Genomic DNA, 21,770 nt, shown 5'->3' on the forward strand with positions numbered 1-21,770 from the left:
ATTCAATACAATAAGAAATATGTAGTTTGTCTTCATAATTGTTCAGTAGAAGTATTTTTCTTAATATTTTTTTACATACTACAAATGAACTAAGGCCTCCATTGTAGAATTTTAGAAAACACTACATTTATGAAAAAAACTGAAAGATTTCTTTTAATTAAACTTTTTGTGATTTTAGTTTATATTACACCATTTAATTTTTTTTAAATAACTAACAAAAATGACAATCTACGTAGATAATAGTAACAGTAATATTCATACAAAAGTTTCTATCACACACGCATGCAACTAGAACTACACTGAAACGATGAGGCGGGAAGCGATTCTCAAGAGTCGATATATCGAATCAGTACCGCGCGCAATATTTGAATTTGAACTGATAAACGCAGAAAAATTGAACTACTATTTATTAACAAAAGTGTATATTGTACATTTAATTATTTAGATTAATAAATTACTATTAGCAAAATTATATTAGAATTTGAAGTGTGTGAAAAGACAAAGAATAGAGAATAAAAAAGTAGCAATATATACAGTCGCTAAACCTTGATCTATAATCTGCACTTGACATTCGCATGGTCAAGTGTATAATAAACATTCTTGCATTAAACTGTAACCATCCGTTTAAATGAACGTGCCTAAATTTAACTACATGTTTTTCTACAGTATTGTCATATTTCTATTAACTTGAGATATCAACGTTGAAACAACATCTGCAATTTAAGAAAGTCAAGAACAGCACGTCTAAGTTTCCTAACGTGCGTCTGCGAAGTAAAAGGCACGATTTCACTATAAAATCAGTGCAACGGAATGCACTGTTACGTCACTTGATTCGCACTCAGAACACTCGATTTGTAGACATCAATCGTAGATACCTGTAAACAATTAATCAATTACACAGTTATTATAAAAGAATAGAAGAAATCTTTGTAGAGAATTTTTCAAATATTTAATTTGTTTTATGAAATCCTACTTTATCATATTGTATTATTTGTATAATAAAAAAATATGTCAAATACATTCATAAAAATTTTAAAACTATGTAAAATAATATAAATTAAGGACCGTCTAGCTACAATTACTTTTTTGCTATATATTAAAATCCTTATAAAAAATGTTTGTAAAATTGTAATTATGTTACAATATTACGTTAATGTTATTGTTCCATGGGATGATACAATCACTTTCGAAGAAATAAGAGAAAAAAGAAGGATCTCAACCAGTTTCTGATCTCAGTCATGTAGATAGTGTCGTTTGTCGAGTCTTTCGAAGACCTACTTGAAAAAAGCCAGTCGATCCTCCTTACCGGTCGATCAATTTACTCAGCTCTGAATGAACGCATGACGATCCCGTTATCGTTTCGTCCGAGTGGGTCACCGACACTTCGACAGGATTTTACTCGTGCTTCGAGGTGCACGTACCGAACCTGTGCCGTGAACAGACCGTTCTCATTGATACTTGGTGGGGTTCAACAGGACCGTCTCACTTTCTTGGAAAACAGTTTGAAGCACCTCTATGATCTTAGTCTTTTTCAAAAAATTCTATATAGAAAAAACAATAATTTGATCGTGTATTTAGATATCCTAAATTTCAGTTCCAAGTTTAAAATTAAAATTAAAATGTAATAGCACTGTATCGTTTCTCTTAGAAAAAGGTTATACTAATTTTTGAAATTACGATGCATAGAAATTCAGCAGCAAAATATTTTTTTTTCTAAATTCAATCATTCGATCAATTTCGATCGATTTATTCATCAAAGATCGATCGATCTTTGGTCAGTTTTAATCACAAGTATTTTAATGAACATAGAAAATCCCACAGATCAAGTGATTTATAAAATATTCATTGAGCTCACTACTTCAAACATGTTTAGTATCAGATTAGTATTATTATATCTATATATCTTAACTGCATATATAACATGATCCATTAAAATGTTTTTTACACTCGAGGAGGAAAAGAGGGGATCTTGAAAGTGGAGCCAAGATTCAGCCGTCCCTGGAAACCAGATGGGGTCTGAAAGTGCCCCGCGTGCTCGCCTTCGAAGAACATATCCATGCAGTATTAGTGTTCGCGTGAACGAGTAACTTGTCGTACCTTTTTATCTCTATTGAGAAGTATCACGTTTACCAGCGGATCCTAAGGTCGTTTTCGCGGACGTTGTCTACTTCGACCATCGCGAACGGCAGTAATTTTCGAAACGTCTCATTCGTGAATAAATCTTCGAGGAAAAGGGAACATCTCCAGGAAACTATTACAGACGATCGTTGTCGACTTTGCCAATTTCTGCGCGATAATTAAACTGGATCGACAACTATGAAAATCGCCACGACCTTGTTCTTCTTTGTAGTCGTCGGTACGTACAATTTGTCTTTTATCGCCAAACGCAGCTTCTAGGATTTATATGTATATTTTCTTTTTTGATTGTGTTTCATTAATAAACAGCGGATGCTTAGACATTTCCGGAAAATTTAAAAGTGCAATAATATATAGTGTACACATAATATACAAAAGTAAAATTTCCAAAAGCGTTTATTAGAATATTTCTATTCGTGATAAAATATGACTATAATATATTATATCTGGAATATTTGCTATAATGTATAGATTTTATTTCTTTAGCTATGATTATAAATATATAAAATATTGCATATGAAACATCTACAATTAAGTCATAAAAGTAGAGTATAACTATAGATAAAATACATTGGACCGTATTAGAATAGGTATTAGAATTTAGTAGATTCTTTTAGAATCTTTAATGTCATTCAATGAGAATGATGTTTTTTCTCGATAATACTTATGATTTAGTACAATGTTTCGTAACATTTAAAGTGAAGCACAAAATGTAATACTTAAAAGGAGGGTGAAAGTGTGGACGTAACATTTTTTTTTTTTTACGGATTGAATAAAAGTAAAGGGTCGCGTTTAAACATACATATTTAAACTAGAGACTGCGTTTTTGAGAATACAGCTAACATACTTACGTATTCATGTGTAAATATTATACATGTATTCTTAAATTTATAAAATTATGTTCTCGTTGTGACACACGAATACCTAAGAGTTAGCCTTAAGCCTCGATCTAAAAGTTCCTGTCTAATAAGATGTATTATATCTTGTACAATTTCTTATCACAAACAGAATCTTATTCCGACTTACAAATCGAATATGCTTTGTGATATGAGGCTTACACAAAGATTATATCGAAATATTTAACAACCAGTTTCCAATACGAAGGTATTTGATAATGGAAAAATTAATTTAATTTTATCACATATTATTTTTTAGACTATTTTACAGGAAGATAGAATGTAATGATTGGAAACTGGTTTTCAAGGTATCTAATAATATTCTTCCTGGGTAACTCGCAGGTTTTTGGGCCTTTTTCCATTATTTACGCTTTGTATCAAAGCATTTTTATTCTGTGCTATCGAGCCTCGACCTATCTTGACTGACTGCACTGTTTATTCGATTCTACTACTTAAGTTTCTCTATCACTCGATCTTACTATTACCGGACTACCTTACTTGATCTTTAAATAATCATCTTTCATCGCAAATTACTAATCGACCTAGTAACGTTCTCCAGGGTGAACGCTGTATTCTTCTCATTTATAAAATATAGCGCAGAGATCTCTGTAAATACGATTCTGGCTATCAAAAAGTGTGGGAAGCGTTGCGTTCTTAACCGCACTATCTCTCTATCATGATTCCCCGTGGGCCAGGAGAAGCAATTTTCATTAATTTTACGGTTTTCTTCGCGATAACTTAAGCGTGACCAATGCGTGTTTTGCGTTACACCACAATGTTACAGTATTACGGATAAGATTCATTATAAAAGAATCGAATTTTATTTTCGCAACATATAATATACCATTTTATCCGTCTCTTTTGAAATTAAAATATTGAGAAGTGAAAATTTTTTGAATATCAGAGAATTCCTTCTCTCGTTACATTTCACATTTTATGCAACAACGAAATAAAAGTTAATTATATAAGGTATCAAAATTATACATTTCTAAGTTGTACATAATTATGTAAATACGTTACGAAATGACATATGTTCATCGGATAAAAAATGATCCTGTTTGTAAATGACAGCAAGCAAAATTACGTAAATGAGAGGATCAAAATCAATCATTCTTTATCGTAACCAAATTAATTTCTTTGTAATTATCAATAGACTGTAGAATATATTCTTTAGAATGCATATGTAATATATAAAATTATATAGAACATATAAAATATACTTATAATGAATAAAATAAATCTCTGTTTAGATTTCATTTCTTTAATCATGTTCATAAAAAGATTTATCTGCATAAAAATTCAATCTAATCAGCAATATTTTTTCTATGTCGATTTATGTTCTCATAGAGCGTTACATTCGCTGAACATGGATATTCGTTGCTCTAATTTGCTTATCCACCGTGTTTGTATTGCTAAATTACCGAGTGTTTCTCGTAAAACGTCGGCTGTTCCAGGGAATGGTACATTAAATGACGTGTAACAGCGCATCGAATAGCCGCGTCTTGACGAGAACGGAATCATTGAACAGAAAAAGTAACAGTAAAGCGATCGTACGCATCGGCGCGAACTAGAAAGTGCATAAGCATTGGTTTCTATTGCTGAAAACATTGATACGGAGGAGAAATAGAACGAACTTGCGACGAAAGTAAGCAATTGCAACACGACAATTATAGACACGATCGTGAAAGGGGACTGAAATCGAACCATCGTGCACGTTAATCACATATTTTCGTCCAGTCGGACAATCCTCGGTGTAATACGCAAAGATATAATAGAGACATATAGGTCGTGGAAACTCTTACTCCTGTTACGATACGTTTTTCTATGGCAGCGTGTAATGTATTCGTCATTATCATGTCAATTCGAACGTAGTGCGTAACATATCGCGGTGATCTCGAGGGAACTTTCTCTGTGTATTTATCGAAATAACTTTCACATTACGATAGAGTGATAATTAGTTGAATGATAAAAATATAGTGGGTTATGTACATATCACTATACACGTGTGGACAATAGAAATGAGAAATTTGCATCTCGAAATTGTTAGATTTTTCGTAGAGAAAAAATATTCGTAATAAAGATTCCATAGTGATCCGTGTATAATTTAGGATTTAAAATGATAAACGATAGGCATGCAAAAAGTGAAAGTTTATAATAGAAATAAAAAATTAGTTTCTGTTAATTTGACATTTAAATTAGTTATCATTTGAAGGTTATGGGCTTTCAACGTTTGCCACTTTTACAGATTTAAAAGAAAAATAAATGGTAAGAAGAAGAATATTTACGATAACTCTAAAAATACTTATTACTATTTCAATACATACTTATTACTATTACTTATTAAAACTTATTACTACTTATTAAAAATACTTATTACTATTTCAATACTTATTACATTCATTCTATTGTAACTGTAGTTGTGACTATACTTTCATCTTTCTCAACCACAATCTAGTTGATACTGACGATATCTTTATCTTGCGATGGCCTAAAGTTATGATAAATTATTTCAGTATTAATAATTTCCCATTTTATTTCGCAATATCTAATTAAAAGAATCGTTTCTCGTTTCTTTTGAAACTTGTATCGTTTACCATATCATTGACCACTCGAAACCATTTAACGGTGACACAACTTTCAAAACAGATTCAAACACGGATTCTGTGGGTCCATAGTCATCTGACTTCAATAATATTCTCACTAAATTTTCAATAGGTCTGTATTATTTGGGGAATCGGGTCAGCAACGGGTCTATGTGAATGTTTTATTTTTCGGTGGTCACTTTCTACATAGCTATGACTGCATATGGTATCGTCATAACATCTCAACTGAGACGATCTTCCTATCTTTATGTATTTTCATATTCCTGTTATCACCTAAGAAACTTTAACATCGTCAGCAAAAGAAACGAAACTGATTTCAACAAGTATAAATGTCTGTCCAAAAATGAAGAAATAGCACGTTTTACAGTTTCAACATTCGCACTTAATCTACTCATTCGTTAATAATCATTCGGATGCTGTGTGTGATTGCAAAAAGATACTAGTTTTGTGTAGAAATAAGAAAAATTGAATTCTGTGTAACTTTCAATTCTAAAATTTCACAATTTCATTTTATGCCGGAACGCGAATATTATTAAGATTTTATAACAAAAGAAAATTGATTTACAAATTGGTGAACTATAAAGCGAAAGACAACTTTAGATGACTACCGCTCTCAAGGTAAAGGTAAAGGCTGCGTTCGTGGGAAAATGTTGCGCGGGTTTGTTCATCGACGGGTGTCGTTATTTCCTCTTAGGTTAATTAAGGAATACTGCTAGACAAAGAAAAGTGAATTTTACCAACACTCATAACAAAACACTTTTGTACAATTATATCGGTACACGACTAGGGTCGATCTTGAAATGAACAGTGAAAGTATCCTTGAAATTGTTACCTTTCAAAGTCATTGCTCTCGTTCTTAATAGCAATTAGAATGTGGGATTGACCTAGGTTTTCGAATAATATTCGTTTTTTTTTTTTTTTTAGAACAAAATGAAAATTGTTTTCAAATGAACAGGAATGAAATTTTAACGTGAAACTTATTACAAAATTAGTTATGGAAACATACATAGGTTTGAAGAAGTTGCGCAATTCGAAATGAGTGTCGTGATCATGTAAAATTTATAACCGTAAATTATTTCACTAGTTGTACTATATTTTTATAATGGCAGGGTTTATGTTAGATATTTTGATTGACGTAGGTAAAATTATTTATTTATCGACTAAAGAAAGTTACTTCTATATTAGTAATCTTCTCGTTTATTTCGCACTTGGCGTTTTGACAAATTGATCGACGTGCACGCAATTCATTATTGCAGATAAGATTTTGAAGAAATCAGGATACGTCCAATTCAGTAAACAGAAACAAGACACGAGTGGCATGGTAACAAAGTTTCTACTGCACGATTATCTTAATTTTGTAGGTTTTGCGAGACGTTCTTAATGAGATTTAAACGCTTTTCGTATAATTAATGATGTTGACTTTAAATAATTGATGTTATTTGAATATTGTATCAATTTAGATGCTACACAGAAATTTTTCTATAATATACTATATGATTTTATCGTAGTACTAAATATTTTAAAGAAATCGAGAAAGGTAAACGAATATAGCATAATAAAAATATAACAGTATTGTTTCTAAAGGGAATCTGTGTCTTTTTAATGAGATAATTCGATCGATGATCAGATTTGAACTGTTGTTCCTTCTTCAAAATTTCACTATATACACGTAGTATAATTTCTATAAAGTGCTTATTTCGCCACACAATCTGACTATATGAATATTCTTCGCTAACCTTTTCTAATATGTAGACTGTTATGAGTCGTCATTTGCATTTTTACATAACATTAAATATATTCGTCAAATTTCATCATTCCATCAGACCATGTCAAATTTTCTTATGGCCAATCTTTTCGGTTATTGTGAAACATTGTATGAAAGTAGAATATAAATACGACAACGTTGTTTCTGCATTAGTGGAATATCAAATAAAGACATTAGAGTATGGAAGATATAGGTGAAGGGCATAAGATAATAAATAATGTGCTCATGAAAATCACAAATATTGAGAAGCTGAATTTGTATTAGCTGAAAGTTACAATTTTATAATTAAAGTATTGAAATAATAAAGGATATAAATCCTAAAGATCTATATAAAAATATCTGTCAATTTTTATATTTACAAATTACAATTAATTCAAACAAATTATTTTATGAATTATTATTTGCAATAATTACCTTCTTGCTACAAAAATACTTTTTAATTTTTTTGGTACTTACATTCTTTATCATTTAATCTCTACAATTACTCCAATGAAACAATTGTATAAATATAATAAACGAGGAACTCGGTTATTAAATGGTGATCACACGGATCGTAAAATTGCTTCATGAAACTATTACACAGTGTCTCAACTTTTTCCGTTTTGTTTTAAAAGAGCGACAATATTCGGGCTCTTTAGATGCGAAACTAATTTTGAAGTATGAGGAACCGACCTGGTCAGCCGACGTGGTCGAAAGGTTGACTCGACTTATTAAGTGGGTCAGTAGGCTACGGCCCAATGGCACGCCTAAGATCCGGCAAATCTTCGAACACAAGTTCCGGAAGTACCTTTCACAAACTTCGGGACATTCCTTGGAAAGTTATACTATAATTTACAGAAATTCCAAAAGCTGTAATTAATTTTCCTTTATTTTACCTAAATATAATTTTAAATTAGTTCAACTAGGATTTTCTTTAAATATAAAGGAAGAAATATAATATTTATAGAAATATTTGTAGAAAGTAAAGAGATGTTATGAATTTTTAAATGGTTACACAGGGCCACAATTTGCATGTTCCGAAATGTACACGATCCGTGTTTGAACTTTCTTAGACGTCTGTATGCGTTTTTTTAGAAAACTCTAGAAAACCGCAAATATAGGAAGATCTCCTTTCTTTTCTAAGGGAATGTCATCAGTCTCAGCGATTGTATCATCTTGGTGGAGAAAATTACAGATTTGATTACAAAGTAGTGTAGACGTAACGTCCGGTAGATAGAATTTGTAACATTTAGTTACTGATTCTACTGAAATTGCATTCACGAAACTATAAAAGAAAATTATAATTATTTATCTATACATTATAATAGTATAGTAACTACAAAGTTTACACCGAATGCAACTTATTTTATCTTAATTCTTCTGATAACAATATTTTAATCTCATTTTGGATTTTTTTCGTTTTACAAAACTATAAAACTCTACTAACATATTGTTTGATGAAAATCATCTATGACAGAGCACTGACATCACAAAAACCGAGACTGAACAGAAATGATCGTGTCAATTTCATTCGCTTCGAAATACGACTAAGATCGGTTGAACTTTCATTACACTCGATTACATGGTCATTTATGATGCTTGAACATTCACGGACGAGAATCAATAGCACAGATTAGGAATTATGAATCAACGGCCCCCGTATCGACATTTATGAAAATCCTGCTTCGATCTTCTCGTTGGCGATTAGTCAGTCGAAATCGTTCTGGATTATATCCCTGTTAACTGATGCAGCTCTGACTAAGAAGAAAAGTATAAATTTCAAGAAGGAAAAGACATCTATTTTGCAAATCCGGTTTAAAAGGGTAAACTTTCTCTGAGAACTCCCTTATCGTTTCTAAAACCAAATGAGTCACAACTTAAATTTCTTTTTAGAATTTAATTTACGGCTCTTTCTATTAAAATGTTTGCGTTGTATACGAGATGTTCCAGATTTCTTCGATCTGTAGATATAAATGAGAAAGATATATTATACAAATATAGATCGTTTGAAGTTTTAACAAAAATAGAAAATATGAAAAAGCGTAAAAAGGACAAAGTAGCATAATACAGCTATTATCATTTCTAGAAGCAACTCAGTTTAAGGTATACATTATGATAAAAATAAATAAGTTAATTGATATTAATTACGATGGAATCAGAAGCTGATCAGTTGGGTCGAAACGGGGATCCATAGTGTTCTTTTCTTCCGGTTTGGTTGCAGGATGCACGTGGCGGGAGACTCTAGGGACGTGCGTGTTTCAGTCGGACTTTGGTTTCGTGCTTAACTGTGCCTTTCGGAAGTCCGGAATTTTTCGGGTACGAAATCTTGGAGGTGTCAAAGGTTACGTCGGCCTGGGTGAGTCGTAATAAGCGGTCGAAACAATTTTCATAAAAGAATTTCCAAGAATCCTCATGCGCGATCTCTTCCTTAATCAATTATAAATATACTGTAAATACCTTGTATATTACTAGTTACAATTTCAATGCGATAACTACAATAATACGTAATATATCACATGACGATTACAATTTTTCCGGATTGATGGAGGAGGATAATCTATGAGTGCAAATCTAAGCAAATATTGGATGCGGACTGAAACATGAATCTAGTAATGAATTTTACATACATCTTAAAATGAGAGTTTGATAATATTTAGTAATCACTAATAATATTATCATATTATAATAACTCTCACAATAAACTATTTTATAACTATTTTAATAAACATTTTATTCTGAGTTCAATATTTGCGATATTTTTTAGGACTTTAATAAAGTGCTTAGTAAAGCATTATATAACATTTGTTTCTTATATTACCTCATAGCCTCTTTTCTCTGCAGTTTGTCCGGAAAAATTAGAAACACCCTGTATTTAACATGCTCCCTTGTATATTATTATATCGTTGGAATAGCGTGTATAAAAGAGAAAGTGTTACTATTTTGTCGCTTCATTTTCTTGCTTTTCATTGCTTTTTTCACCATAGGACGAATGCTTGAAATAGTGTAAAGTATAGTTTAATGATTTTTTTTCAGTGAATAACATACTTCAACGACTATTTCACTATTTCACTTTCATTTATGTTCATTGTTTAATTTTTTTTTACTGTGATCGATCAGTGTAATATGTTATTATACTTTCTTAAATGATTTGTTAATAACATACTTTCTATTACTGTCTATTCGGAGGCCCGATTCTATGAAATATATATAGAAATAACAGGCCATTGGAAAAAAATTGAACGATTTATGTGATATTCTGTGTTGTATTCATTATGCAAGTAATAATACTTACATCATGCGACCCATTTTCTGTGAGGATAAGTGTAAGTGGTTTTGTAGAGTTTATGGCATCCTCAGTTTTGTGTCATTGTATCCATAACTGTAAATCTCAATTTAAGCGCAGTAAAGGATCCCCATTGAACTTTGAGAATTTAGTTTTATAAACACTAACTCTTATAAAGACTAATCTCAGCATTCTTTTGTAATCTCTAACTTAATCTTATGAATAAAATAAATTAATCTTATGAATTAAAATATAAATAAATTGACTAAAATTTTAGAAAAATGTTAAAAAATGTCGAAAAGTGCAGTGCAATCAAATAATTCTTATTCGCATTGTCCCATCGAAAAAAGTCTATTTCGTTCGCCACGAAACGATGCAGAAAGTGAATTACCACAAGATTATAGTTAATCGAGCAGAACGTGCGTGAAATGACCAGTGACTTTCAGAACAAGAAGAATGTCTCCTCATAACCTACTTCTCTAATGCTTTGGTATATATGAGTACATAGTAGTTGCTTGGAGAAAAAAGTTATAATACATATTACATTATTCATCGCCTTGACTCGGCCCAGATGTCAGCAATATCTCGTAAAGGATGACACCTGCAATGAAAACGTAATTTGCATTTGAACCGACCGGACCAAGGGATCAAAGAAATCGTCGTAAGAGCGCACGGTTGTTTGCACATTTATAGAACAAAGCAAAAAACCACGTTGGATCTTGCGCAACATGTGGTTGCTTAACTTTCTATAGCTTGTCTTTTCTGGATATTATCTAATTTTTCATCCATTCAGAATGGCGGTTCTTATCACTTCTACAATTAGGAATAACAATTTTTCTTTAGTAGTAATTTAATAACAAAAATTTGTTTGATAAGAAATTGTTTCCCAAGTATTAATTAGGTAAATATGTATTAGAATTCGTGAAAATCGAGCAAAAAATTTTCGGAATTGAATAGTTTGGGCTTACTAAATACATCAGGAGTAAAAATTAAATGCATTTTTTAGGCTAACATGACAATATAGGACTTAATTATCGACAAATGTGGATTCTTTCAGTGGCGGGACCTCTTACATTTCATGTAACGATGAAGTCAATCGATTAGTTGGAATAATATCAATAATTTTTTAATTCAGATAATGGTTTATTTCTTTACACAAGTGATTTTTGTACCTAATAATTGGTTTAATTACAATTAATATTATTGTTAACTTCAGGATTTTCTGTGGGTGACGAGCTAGGATTTAGTCAGTCCTTGTCCAATGTGGAGGCTGCCAAAAGAAGAAGCGTGCAGACTAGTAGAGTTGGTTCATCGTCCCATACTAATTTGGTAAGAATTTCAGAAACATTAGAAATAAGATGTAGATTTATTTTTCTACACGTATTCATGTAGATTGTTATCGTAATTACTTTGAAGATTCTGTAATGAATTGATTTCTATTACATTATAGATGTACAGACACGATTCTTCGTTTAAACTAGTCCAAGGAAAGTTTAAGATGAATCGGGACAAGTATAAAAACTGGATACATTCCATCGTGATTCCTGCAGTGCTATGATATTTATGATAGTGCTAGTTGCATGCATTTCGGTTGAATTTATATAATAGGATGCCTTATAGTGTTTCTGTTGCGTAATCGTGAACTACATCTAACTGTAGATTTTTCATCTGATTTATACGTGGGAGTAAATAACTTTTTTGTCTGAATATTTAAAGAGGATTAAAGGTTTCTGAATCTTTGTGAGAAAGGAATTCTGAAGATTTTTTTTCCTTTCTTAAAGGCACTCTTTAAATTAAATGTTTTAAGTTGTTTTTGCATTTTTAGTTTCATTATAATTGTTATGAAAACTTCTGTTTTGTGCTCTCCTTTATCTATATTTATCGCATTCTGAGACGCCAAATGGGTGTATTTCTTATTATTCCAGCGAAATCTCGATCGAACCCAAGCATACGCGATTGACCTTGTCATAATTAGTGCATGAACGAGTATAAAATTCTTCACACGACGTAGTGCAAGGTTTCCATTCTCATAGAAGTACACATGGAGCGTACATTGAATCCCCTATAAAATCTGAAAGAAAAAGATAAATGAAGTAGAACAAGGTTGAAGAATTCCTTTTATACGTATGTTAAAGTTAATGAAAGGAGAGGTTAATCGGAGTGCAAGTGTAACTTAATATTCGTCTGACTCTTAATGATTCCACTTAAATTGTGAAATCAGTGACTTTTTACACGGACTTATTTTTCTTTGACAAATGTATATTTCTTCTATTCAGAATCCTGAAAAAGATGGTTCAAATATAAAAAAGTTTCATTTTGTAAATTACATAAATTGTGTAAAATGACATATTCATTTTTCATTTCATAAAATTAGATAGGATTTTCTAAAATATTAATCACAGGGATCTCTATCTTACATATATGTATTTAAGTAGAGACGTATCACATATTTACAAATTAACTCGTGTAATTTTGAGTTACTAAATTTTGAATTTTTAATTCTTTAATACAAGTATCTGTATACACACATTTTTTAAATACATTAAACGATTAAACATTAAACATCTTAAATGCTAATGGATAATAATTCATTGAAGGCTACCAATCGAGATGAAACTAGACAACACACTCAGAACACTCGACAAGTGGTGCCTCCCTTCAAACCATTACCAGCTGGAGCAACGCGGCCGATAGCTCAGCAACCAGAACGTCAAAAATTGGTCGTACAACAGAATTCTACAGTCCTTCGAACCGTGCCAGCTCCTTCCTTATCAACAACACAGCAGGACTTATTGAGGCAGCAGCAACTAATGCAACAAGAAGTAAAACAGAAGCAACAATTGAAATTGCAGCAAGAAGCTTTCGCATTGCAAGTACTAAAGCAACAAAGGTTACAACAACAGGAAGCTATGAGACAGCAACAATTGCAGAAGCTTCAACAGCAGCAGAAACAGCAACAAATTGCTGCGCAACAACAAATGCTGACACAGCAACATAAAAGGCACCAACAAATGGTACCGATACAAGTAAAAAGAGATCAGGTAATATTAACTAATTCCTTTCTTTCTTTTTACATTTAACAATTTTTATCCTTTAACCCAGAGGAGGTAACGGGTCTGAATATTTTATCATAAATAAGAGTATATCTGTCTTTTTTCCAATGAATTCGGAATTTAATAACGTTGTAACATTTATTCTGCAGACACCACAGATGCTCGCAGTTGCAGCTGCAATGCCAGGAAAATTACCTAACATTGTAGCTGCAATTCCACCAGCTGATAGCATCGTGGAACCAGGACTTTCGTTAAAATCAGCGTCTTCGAGTGACGGGTTACCACCTTTTATTTCGATGCCACAGTCATCTTCACAGTTGACCGATCGAATTAGCAATAGTCCTACTATTTTGCACGATTCTGATAACGAGGTGTCGAAAGATGATTTCAATCAGGTAATTACTTTGATTTTTAGTGATAACAAATTAGAATCATTTAATCTTAGATAAAAATTATTTATTTTAAAACGAAATTTACGCTTCGCTCTTTGTATAGATTTAATAATACTTACTAGCTCCTAAATAATGTTATAAAGTAATTTCGTTTTGAAAGACTGATGTGATAAAAAATATTAAATTCAATTTTTAGCTTCCTCTACCTGGAGATGAGGCTGCGTCTTCAGTCAACGAGATGACTTTACTTTCCCTTCAAGCAGCTGAATCCAGTCAGTCACAACAACAAAACGAGAAACGACAATCGTTGCCATCGTCATTGCCATCTTTAGCGCCTATTCAAGGAATGGAAACGTCGTTGAAAGCTCTGGCAGAAGCTAGCAATATTACTTTAGAAGCTCTAGAAGCTGCTATTCTTCTCAGGCAACAGCAACTTCTACAAAAACAGCAAGGGCCAACCAGTACAAGCACGACGACGACTACAACTATGTCTCCGCATAAAAAGTACGATTAAAGCTGTCGTTATTTTCTATTATATATTTCAGTTTATACATTTTTATTATCTATTCGAATATCTTAACATCTTGCAAAATCTTGAATCTTGTAGTTTTTAAATATCACGAATTAAAAAAGTTCGTAGTCTTCTTTAAATTATTTTTCAATTATCAATCTTTTTAGTAAATATAATCCTGGTGTCACCAAAGTAATGAACGCTCCTCGTGAATATTATCCAATGGGTTATGACAAGAACTTCGATGACAATTTTGCCAGTCGTGTAGATCTTCCGGACACAAGCTTTTATTGTGGTGACCAAAAACATTTTCCAGGACTTTATGCTGACGAAGATCTTGGGTGCATGGTAAAATATTTCTTCCTCATATATTCAAAATAATTTATGCTATATTACGATTTAAAATATTAATATTCTATGAATAACTCTAGGTATTTCACGTTTGTGCATTAACGGATGATGGCTTGATTATGAAGAGTTTCCTCTGTCCCGAATCAACTTTATTCGATCAATCTATTCTCAAATGCAATTGGTGGTTCTACGTGGATTGCAAAACTTCGAAAAGTTTATATGACAGCAACATTCCAATTAGCAAGAGTTATCAGTTAATGAAAGCACTAGCGTTTTTCTCAGCGTACAAAAACCATGACAATAGTACAACATCTGCTCAAGAAAACTCAGAAAGCTCAGAATAACTCTAAATCTTGTTACAAAGGAACTGAATCTTTATTTTTAGTTAGTTTACTAGTTAGGCATCCCCTGTGAGTTTAATTCGTTCCACGATTGCCAATTTATGTTCCTTTAATCCATTAAGCTTTGGATAATGAAAGTTAGCTTCTTTATACATTTTAATATCGAGCTACTTTCTTAATTAGTTTGTGGTATGTTAAGTATTTTAAATTAGTGTATAATATTTAGATTCTTTGTTGAGGTGTGATCTTAATGGATTAAACTGAACTTTTTTGTGGAAAGATGAATTTTATAAGACAATGGATATTTTTGTGTCACGGTATAACTATTTTTCTCGTTAATCACTGCCGTCACAATCCCAAACGATAAGTGTGTGTATATATAATTTATTATATTAGTGGAATGTAATAGGCATAGTAAATAATTTGTTTTAATCGTAATGTTGTAAATAGTTCTACGTTGGTATTTTCGTTGATGTGGTTTGTTTAATAATAATTCTATTCTTGTTGACGTGGCTGTCCCCATTCTATATCATGAAATTCTTGTCAAAAATATGTAATCAAAAAATATAAGAAATATTAAAAGATCGGTTGAAATAAAACAGACATAAAGAAAACGTAGAAAGCATAAACTTTATTGTGGCAAATGAGAATTATGAAAAATAATACAAATTAAATGCCAATATTAAGTTATTGCAATTTACACGGTCAGTCTATAATTTCTCGTTGACGATTTTAATTTTCATCGCCGTTCAAAATTCGATTAAATTTTCAAAATATTAAATAGAAACCTCGAATAATCTCTATACTATCAGACGATTTTCACAGAGATAGAATAATTATAAATAATAATATATATTCATTAATACCATCGTCTCTATAAAATAAAAATTAAAGCTATGTGATTCGATAAATAATTCACTTTTTAACATTATAAAACGTTAGTGAAAATGTTATAATTTATTATTCGTTACAAAAGCTTAATACGTCAATATGTTTATGAACATTATAAATTCTCTAAAGGAACAATTTTTGTATGTTTTCTTTAGAGGGACGAATACCTATTATTTCTATATCTAAAAATTGACATTAAAAATTCCATCAGGCAGTGCAAGGATCAGTAAATCTATAGCAACACATATAATATCATAAGGCTACCTTCGATGATTCGATTTCTGAGCGTAATCATTCATCGAAGTGTTAAATTTGCATTAAAAATACATTTGGTTAGTGGTGAAAAAATCTCATTCGAATTCTTGCTTCTTGGAACACGATTGACAGCACAATTGGTGATAAAACTGGTAAGTGCAGAGTCGTGCTTGCGCCACTAAGTTGCAATTTGTTGTACTGTCCTTGCAAAGTGGGTTTTCCTCGAGAACTAAAAGTACGTAAAATAATAAAAAATTTCTAATACAACTTATCATACTTGAAGCGTAATAATCATATGTTTGACAATTGTAATAAGATATAAAATACCATTTGAGATTTCTGGATCGTTTTGAACTTGCAGGACTGTATGTTGATTTTCAGATCTGTGAACGTCGTCCTTACAAGGATAATCGTTGCAGGTTCGTCGAGATATAGGACGATCCTTTTCTTTACAATGAAGCTCGTGATGCTCAGGTGGTTGACCTTCTCTGTTCAAACACCTTACTTCTCTCTTTTGAATGCCTTTTCCGCACGATCGAGAACACTAAAATGAGTGGAAAATAAATTTACATAGCAATTACCAGACTGTGAATTTTATAACTCAGAATATGTTTTGTATACGTATATTTTCTTAAAACCATGAGGAAGAAAATTTGATTGGAATATAAATACATGGTTGAAAACTGAGTGACAATTTTAGAAGGTTTCATATTTGAATTTGATGTTAGGTTAAAGAATTTTTTTTAGTTATACATAAGTGATTTTAAATTACTTCTGTCCAATCTGATATAAACCACGAGGATGTACAAGGTGGACCGCTGCAGGATCTTCTCGTTTCCGGTTTGTTTGCGGGACAGTTCATGTCCAGAACAATGCGGAGCGACCCACGAAGTATCGTTATGCACACCACTTCTCTAACTTGTTCGCCTGAATCACATTCTGTAGAACACTATTGGAAGAAGAATATTTATACAGTCTACAAAATTTCCATTCTTGGATTTGAATTCAGAATTAGTATTTACAATTTGATATTTGTAATAGAGAGATTCAAATAAATTCTATTCTCCAAAAAATAAAAATTGTATATAGTTGAAGCTTTTGTAACAAAATTGGAGTAACCTACTTAACTTAATGTTAATGTATTATTCTCTTTATCTATGTTATTTGAACCTACCGCGGTCCAGGGTCCCGTAAACCATTGTCCACTACAGGTTCTGTTGCTGGAACAGGTTCTTGACGATTCTGGTCTTGTCGATTGGTCGCAAAATCCTTCCCCTGGACTTTTTTCGCAGAAGATCTTCCTCGTCTGCAAGCCGACTCCACATTCGGCTGAGCACTGTATAGATCAGTAAAAAATACTATACTTTTCTCAAAATATGTAGCATTCATACAGAGTAGAAGGATAAAAGATAATAAAACTTTGGAATCTTTAATGACTAAACAAGAGCAACCATATAAAAAGAAATTCCAATTGATTCCCTTATTTCTATCCACTTTGTTGTGAAGACACTTTCTTATATTATATCGAATTCTAATAGGTATAAAAGGATTTTATACCAGAAGGATTGATTATAACAGAATTCTAATTATGTATATTTTATTATTATATATAGTATCATATTACATTATAATATATTAGAATTCTATTACAGAAAATCATAAGTTTCTGAAATCTTAATCGCCTTTTCTATCTTCTATGAACAACACGAAAGTAGAATAGTTCCTACCCCATCAGACCATTCACTGTACAGCCATTGTGGACTTTGAAGTCTAGTTGAAATGGCGTTTGTTTGCGGTGATTTAATGGAACAAGGTCCCAAATCACAAGCATCTTGAGTAATAGGCTTCACTTCGAGATCACATGAAGGTCCGTGAGTGACGCAGGTCGCAGTTCTTGTTCTTTTACCTGGACCACAAGTTGTGGAGCACTTTCAAAGAAGAAGAAATTAAATTCGTATTTCAAATCATCTAAACGTCTACTATTTTATTTTTATAATGCCATACATGTACTTTCTTCGCTTGATTGCCTTTAAAACTGATTTGGTTTTTAATCAGGCAATTTCTCAAAAGATTTTATAAAGTAGAAACTTACTGATGACCATGTGCCCACGCTCCATTGTGGTGGCGGTAAAGTTGTCGTCGCTGCTTTCGTGTCGAATTCACACTGTGGCATTTCGCAAATCTCGGTAGTAGGAAGAATATTCGGCTCCGTGCAGGCGCCATCAGCTATTCTCATTACTAGTGATGGCGTTATTTCTTGCACGCATTCTACGTCTCTCAGACGATTACCGTTACCGCACGTAACCGAACAAACACCCCACGGACCGGCTCTCCATCTTAATAACAAATGTAAAACGTAATTTATGGCAATATGTAGCAATTAAAACTAAAGGTAAGGAAATAGGAATTGTACTCACTTGGGAGGACAAGGTATAGTATTGCATTTTACTTGAGTTTCTCGTGGCTTTTCCAACGTATGACATCTCTTGTCAGGCACTGGAGCCTGCGTGTGTTCCCTTGTACATACATACCTCAGCATTTGGATACCTTTTTTTACAAACAGGATAAAAAAAGATATTTGTTATTAATTTACAAGTTATGTATATATATGCTTTATACAATTTATATTTATAGTGTGTATATATATATATATATATATATATATATATAAATTGTTATTATTTTATAAGGTATATAATATCTCTATAATATATCTAAGCTAAGTTTAATTATATAATATTCCTACCTCCACCACAAGTTCTACTACACTCGGTATAACCGCTTGCTTTCCAAAAGAATTTCCTTTTTTTGTATCGTCTTGGAAGATATGCTTGCGTTCCATCATTAGTAGAACCAACATCTATTCTAAAGAATAATAAATACTCTTTAATAATTAATGAAGTTGAAAAATGGTATTGAAATGTTAATTGTGTAAGAATCCTTACTTCCTATGAGGTATCGCCGATAAAATGGGTTCACCAGCTTTGTTAGAAACTGAAAATAGAATTATTCTATATTATAATCATTACAGAGGGCGACAATGTATCGTCAATCAATTTTTATATATTTTCAAGCAAATGTTATACCTGGTTTGTGTCCAAGATGAATGTTTGGAGATGGTGCACTTCCGGGGATAATGTATCGATATACAATCCCAGGATTCGGTTCTTGGTACAAAACCTAATTTGAAAATATTAATGAATTTATTTTTTCATTCTATATAACGCACTTCTCGCTTTCAAGTATAATATTTTATTATTCTGCTTATTTCTATTACAACAATTTATTTACCATAACATCAATAGGTTCTTCTAATGGTCCAATGGCAGAGAAACTTTCCAAATTCTGAGAACCTTGACGAAAATAAACGAAAGTAGTTCCAGCTGCCTGATATTTACCAGACAAACTGATGCTGTAATTTCCATTGAACAAATAGCTACCATCCTGCAACTTGACCGCTAAAAACAGAAATAACGATGCGTGACGAATTTATACATTAAAAATTAATGATAATACATTAATGAAGTTAGTAATTCTAGGAAATGATATAATTAATTTTCCAATTACATTTACCACATTTGTAGTTCCTAAACAAATTGAACTTGTTTTCGCAAAAATCGGGATGGCACGTCCAGTGCGATGAAGCGTTGAAAGGCATTAGCATTCAGTTGGTCCCGTTAATAATTACTTCGTGGAATTGTCACGTTCGAAATTAAATTGTGTGGTCACTCGGGTAATGAAACGGAAACGGAGAGTCATTCACGGCGTTTGCATGTGAGAAATGCTGGACGCAGTGTATGCGATACGAGACATTAGAAATATAAACGAATCATTTACTACATGACGTATACGTTAGTTATCCACTGCATCTCTTTCAACTCTCTTCAGATTTGATTGAACGAAACATTAACGTGATAATAACAGTGAATGCAAATTACTTCACTTTCATTTCAAATACAAGAGATACATAATCTGAATTAGTGACATATTTTACTTTACAAAAACTGTAATAAAAACTTCGTTTAAGTCATTGTTTTATATTGTAAATGTAAATTTATTGGAATAATATCGAAATCATTTAATCGATAATTTTTACAAATTTTTGTTACTCAATAACCACATCTCGTTCTATCAACCTAGATTTCCTTTTCCATTATTTTGAAGCCTAGTTCATGATATGTATCCGTAATTAGATATTTGCCATGAAATGTCCACACTTGCAGCTTTTATCACCAATAAAACGTTCGAACCTGTTTCGAGTTGCATTCGCAACGTTGAGGATTCGTAATAAATACGTAATTATTCACATTATTATACGTCCCATTCATTTCCCGTTATTTCACACCTACATAGCTGTTTCTTTGAGATCGAAAGAGCAACTGCTTGAATAGAAATAATATAACCTGTGTAATCTTTTTTAAAAATCTATGACACATCGACCGATTAGATCTATTGTGGAAGTCTTGACTAGCATCGTTTAGGTAAGAATTATAGCTTGTAAATGTTCATGATCGACTTTACGACCAAATCAACTTATATAATTCACGTTGAATGTAGTTCAAGGGGCTAACTACGTGGAAACTAGAAACAAACAACGTTGATTTTCAAAAACAAAAATGTTCAAATAATTTATGGATAGGATTATAAAAAAAGAACAAAAATATAGTTTGTACTAAATACAGTTAAATACAGAAGAAGAAGTCCTTTTTAGAAGATTTTTTAACCGTCTTACAAACTTTGCGTAAGATCGCCATTTGTTTTTTCTTATGGAATACTATTTAACTTAGGTTATTTAACTTGGGTTCGCTTAAATTCTTACAACATTCCCATAAAGGATTGTTCTTGACCACGACTGCTTTTCTATGTTGATTCGTTTGAATTTCACATCTCTTGAGCGATGAAGGCTTATGTTGGATCTACTGTTTGCATAAGGTGCTTAATGATATTGCCAATTGTATTAAAATTCTGTGAAGCTTTTATATTAAACGTATGTATGTCACCTTTAAGACATAACACTTTCCCGTCCAGAAACTAAACCGTACGATCTATGGTATAATTTTTGAGTGATTGGATATTTAGCCCCCAAACTACTTTCACGTTTCTGTTACAGTCAATACTCATTCACAATTAACTAATCATATATACTAAAGAATTTATTTAATGGCAAATAAATAAGTACTGTGTTGTTCGAAAAATTCATAACGTTTTTTAAGAAGAAGTTCTAGTACTTGTTAATAGAAAGAGTATCATTTTACAACAAGAAAGAAAAACTTCCTATACATCTGAACAAGTAAAACATCTAAAAAGTCATTAA

General features: G+C 31.9%; 2 protein-coding genes across 5 annotated transcripts in view; one reads left to right on the forward strand and one right to left on the reverse strand.

Annotated features, from left to right (window-relative positions):
* Positions 1-79: 79 nt before the first annotated feature.
* Positions 80-16,321, forward strand: LOC126869635 (transcription factor SPT20 homolog). The gene is made up of 8 exons (XM_050626461.1): positions 80-2,356; positions 9,601-9,735; positions 11,879-11,991; positions 13,260-13,703; positions 13,865-14,110; positions 14,304-14,611; positions 14,786-14,966; positions 15,050-16,321. Exons 1-8 carry the CDS (start codon positions 2,317-2,319, stop codon positions 15,311-15,313), a joined length of 1,731 nt encoding a protein of 576 aa, XP_050482418.1. The 5' UTR covers positions 80-2,316; the 3' UTR covers positions 15,314-16,321.
* Positions 15,920-21,770, reverse strand: part of LOC126869634 (thrombospondin type-1 domain-containing protein 4-like) — a 29,949-nt gene continuing 24,098 nt past the window's right edge. For all 4 annotated transcript variants that reach the window (XM_050626460.1, XM_050626457.1, XM_050626458.1 and 1 more), the window contains 11 exons: positions 19,748-19,914; positions 19,543-19,636; positions 19,402-19,450; positions 19,203-19,321; positions 18,874-19,003; positions 18,549-18,792; positions 18,184-18,384; positions 17,631-17,792; positions 17,229-17,405; positions 16,784-17,000; positions 15,920-16,685 (listed from right to left, as the gene is read on the reverse strand). In XM_050626460.1, coding sequence (XP_050482417.1) covers positions 16,552-16,685; positions 16,784-17,000; positions 17,229-17,405; positions 17,631-17,792; positions 18,184-18,384; positions 18,549-18,792; positions 18,874-19,003; positions 19,203-19,321; positions 19,402-19,450; positions 19,543-19,636; positions 19,748-19,914 — 1,694 coding nt within the window. In that variant the 3' untranslated portion in view covers positions 15,920-16,551. The remainder of the gene's footprint in view (positions 16,686-16,783; positions 17,001-17,228; positions 17,406-17,630; positions 17,793-18,183; positions 18,385-18,548; positions 18,793-18,873; positions 19,004-19,202; positions 19,322-19,401; positions 19,451-19,542; positions 19,637-19,747; positions 19,915-21,770) is intronic.

This window comes from Bombus huntii, chromosome 9 (assembly GCF_024542735.1).
Source record: "Bombus huntii isolate Logan2020A chromosome 9, iyBomHunt1.1, whole genome shotgun sequence".
Taxonomy (NCBI): Eukaryota; Metazoa; Arthropoda; class Insecta; order Hymenoptera; family Apidae; genus Bombus; species Bombus huntii.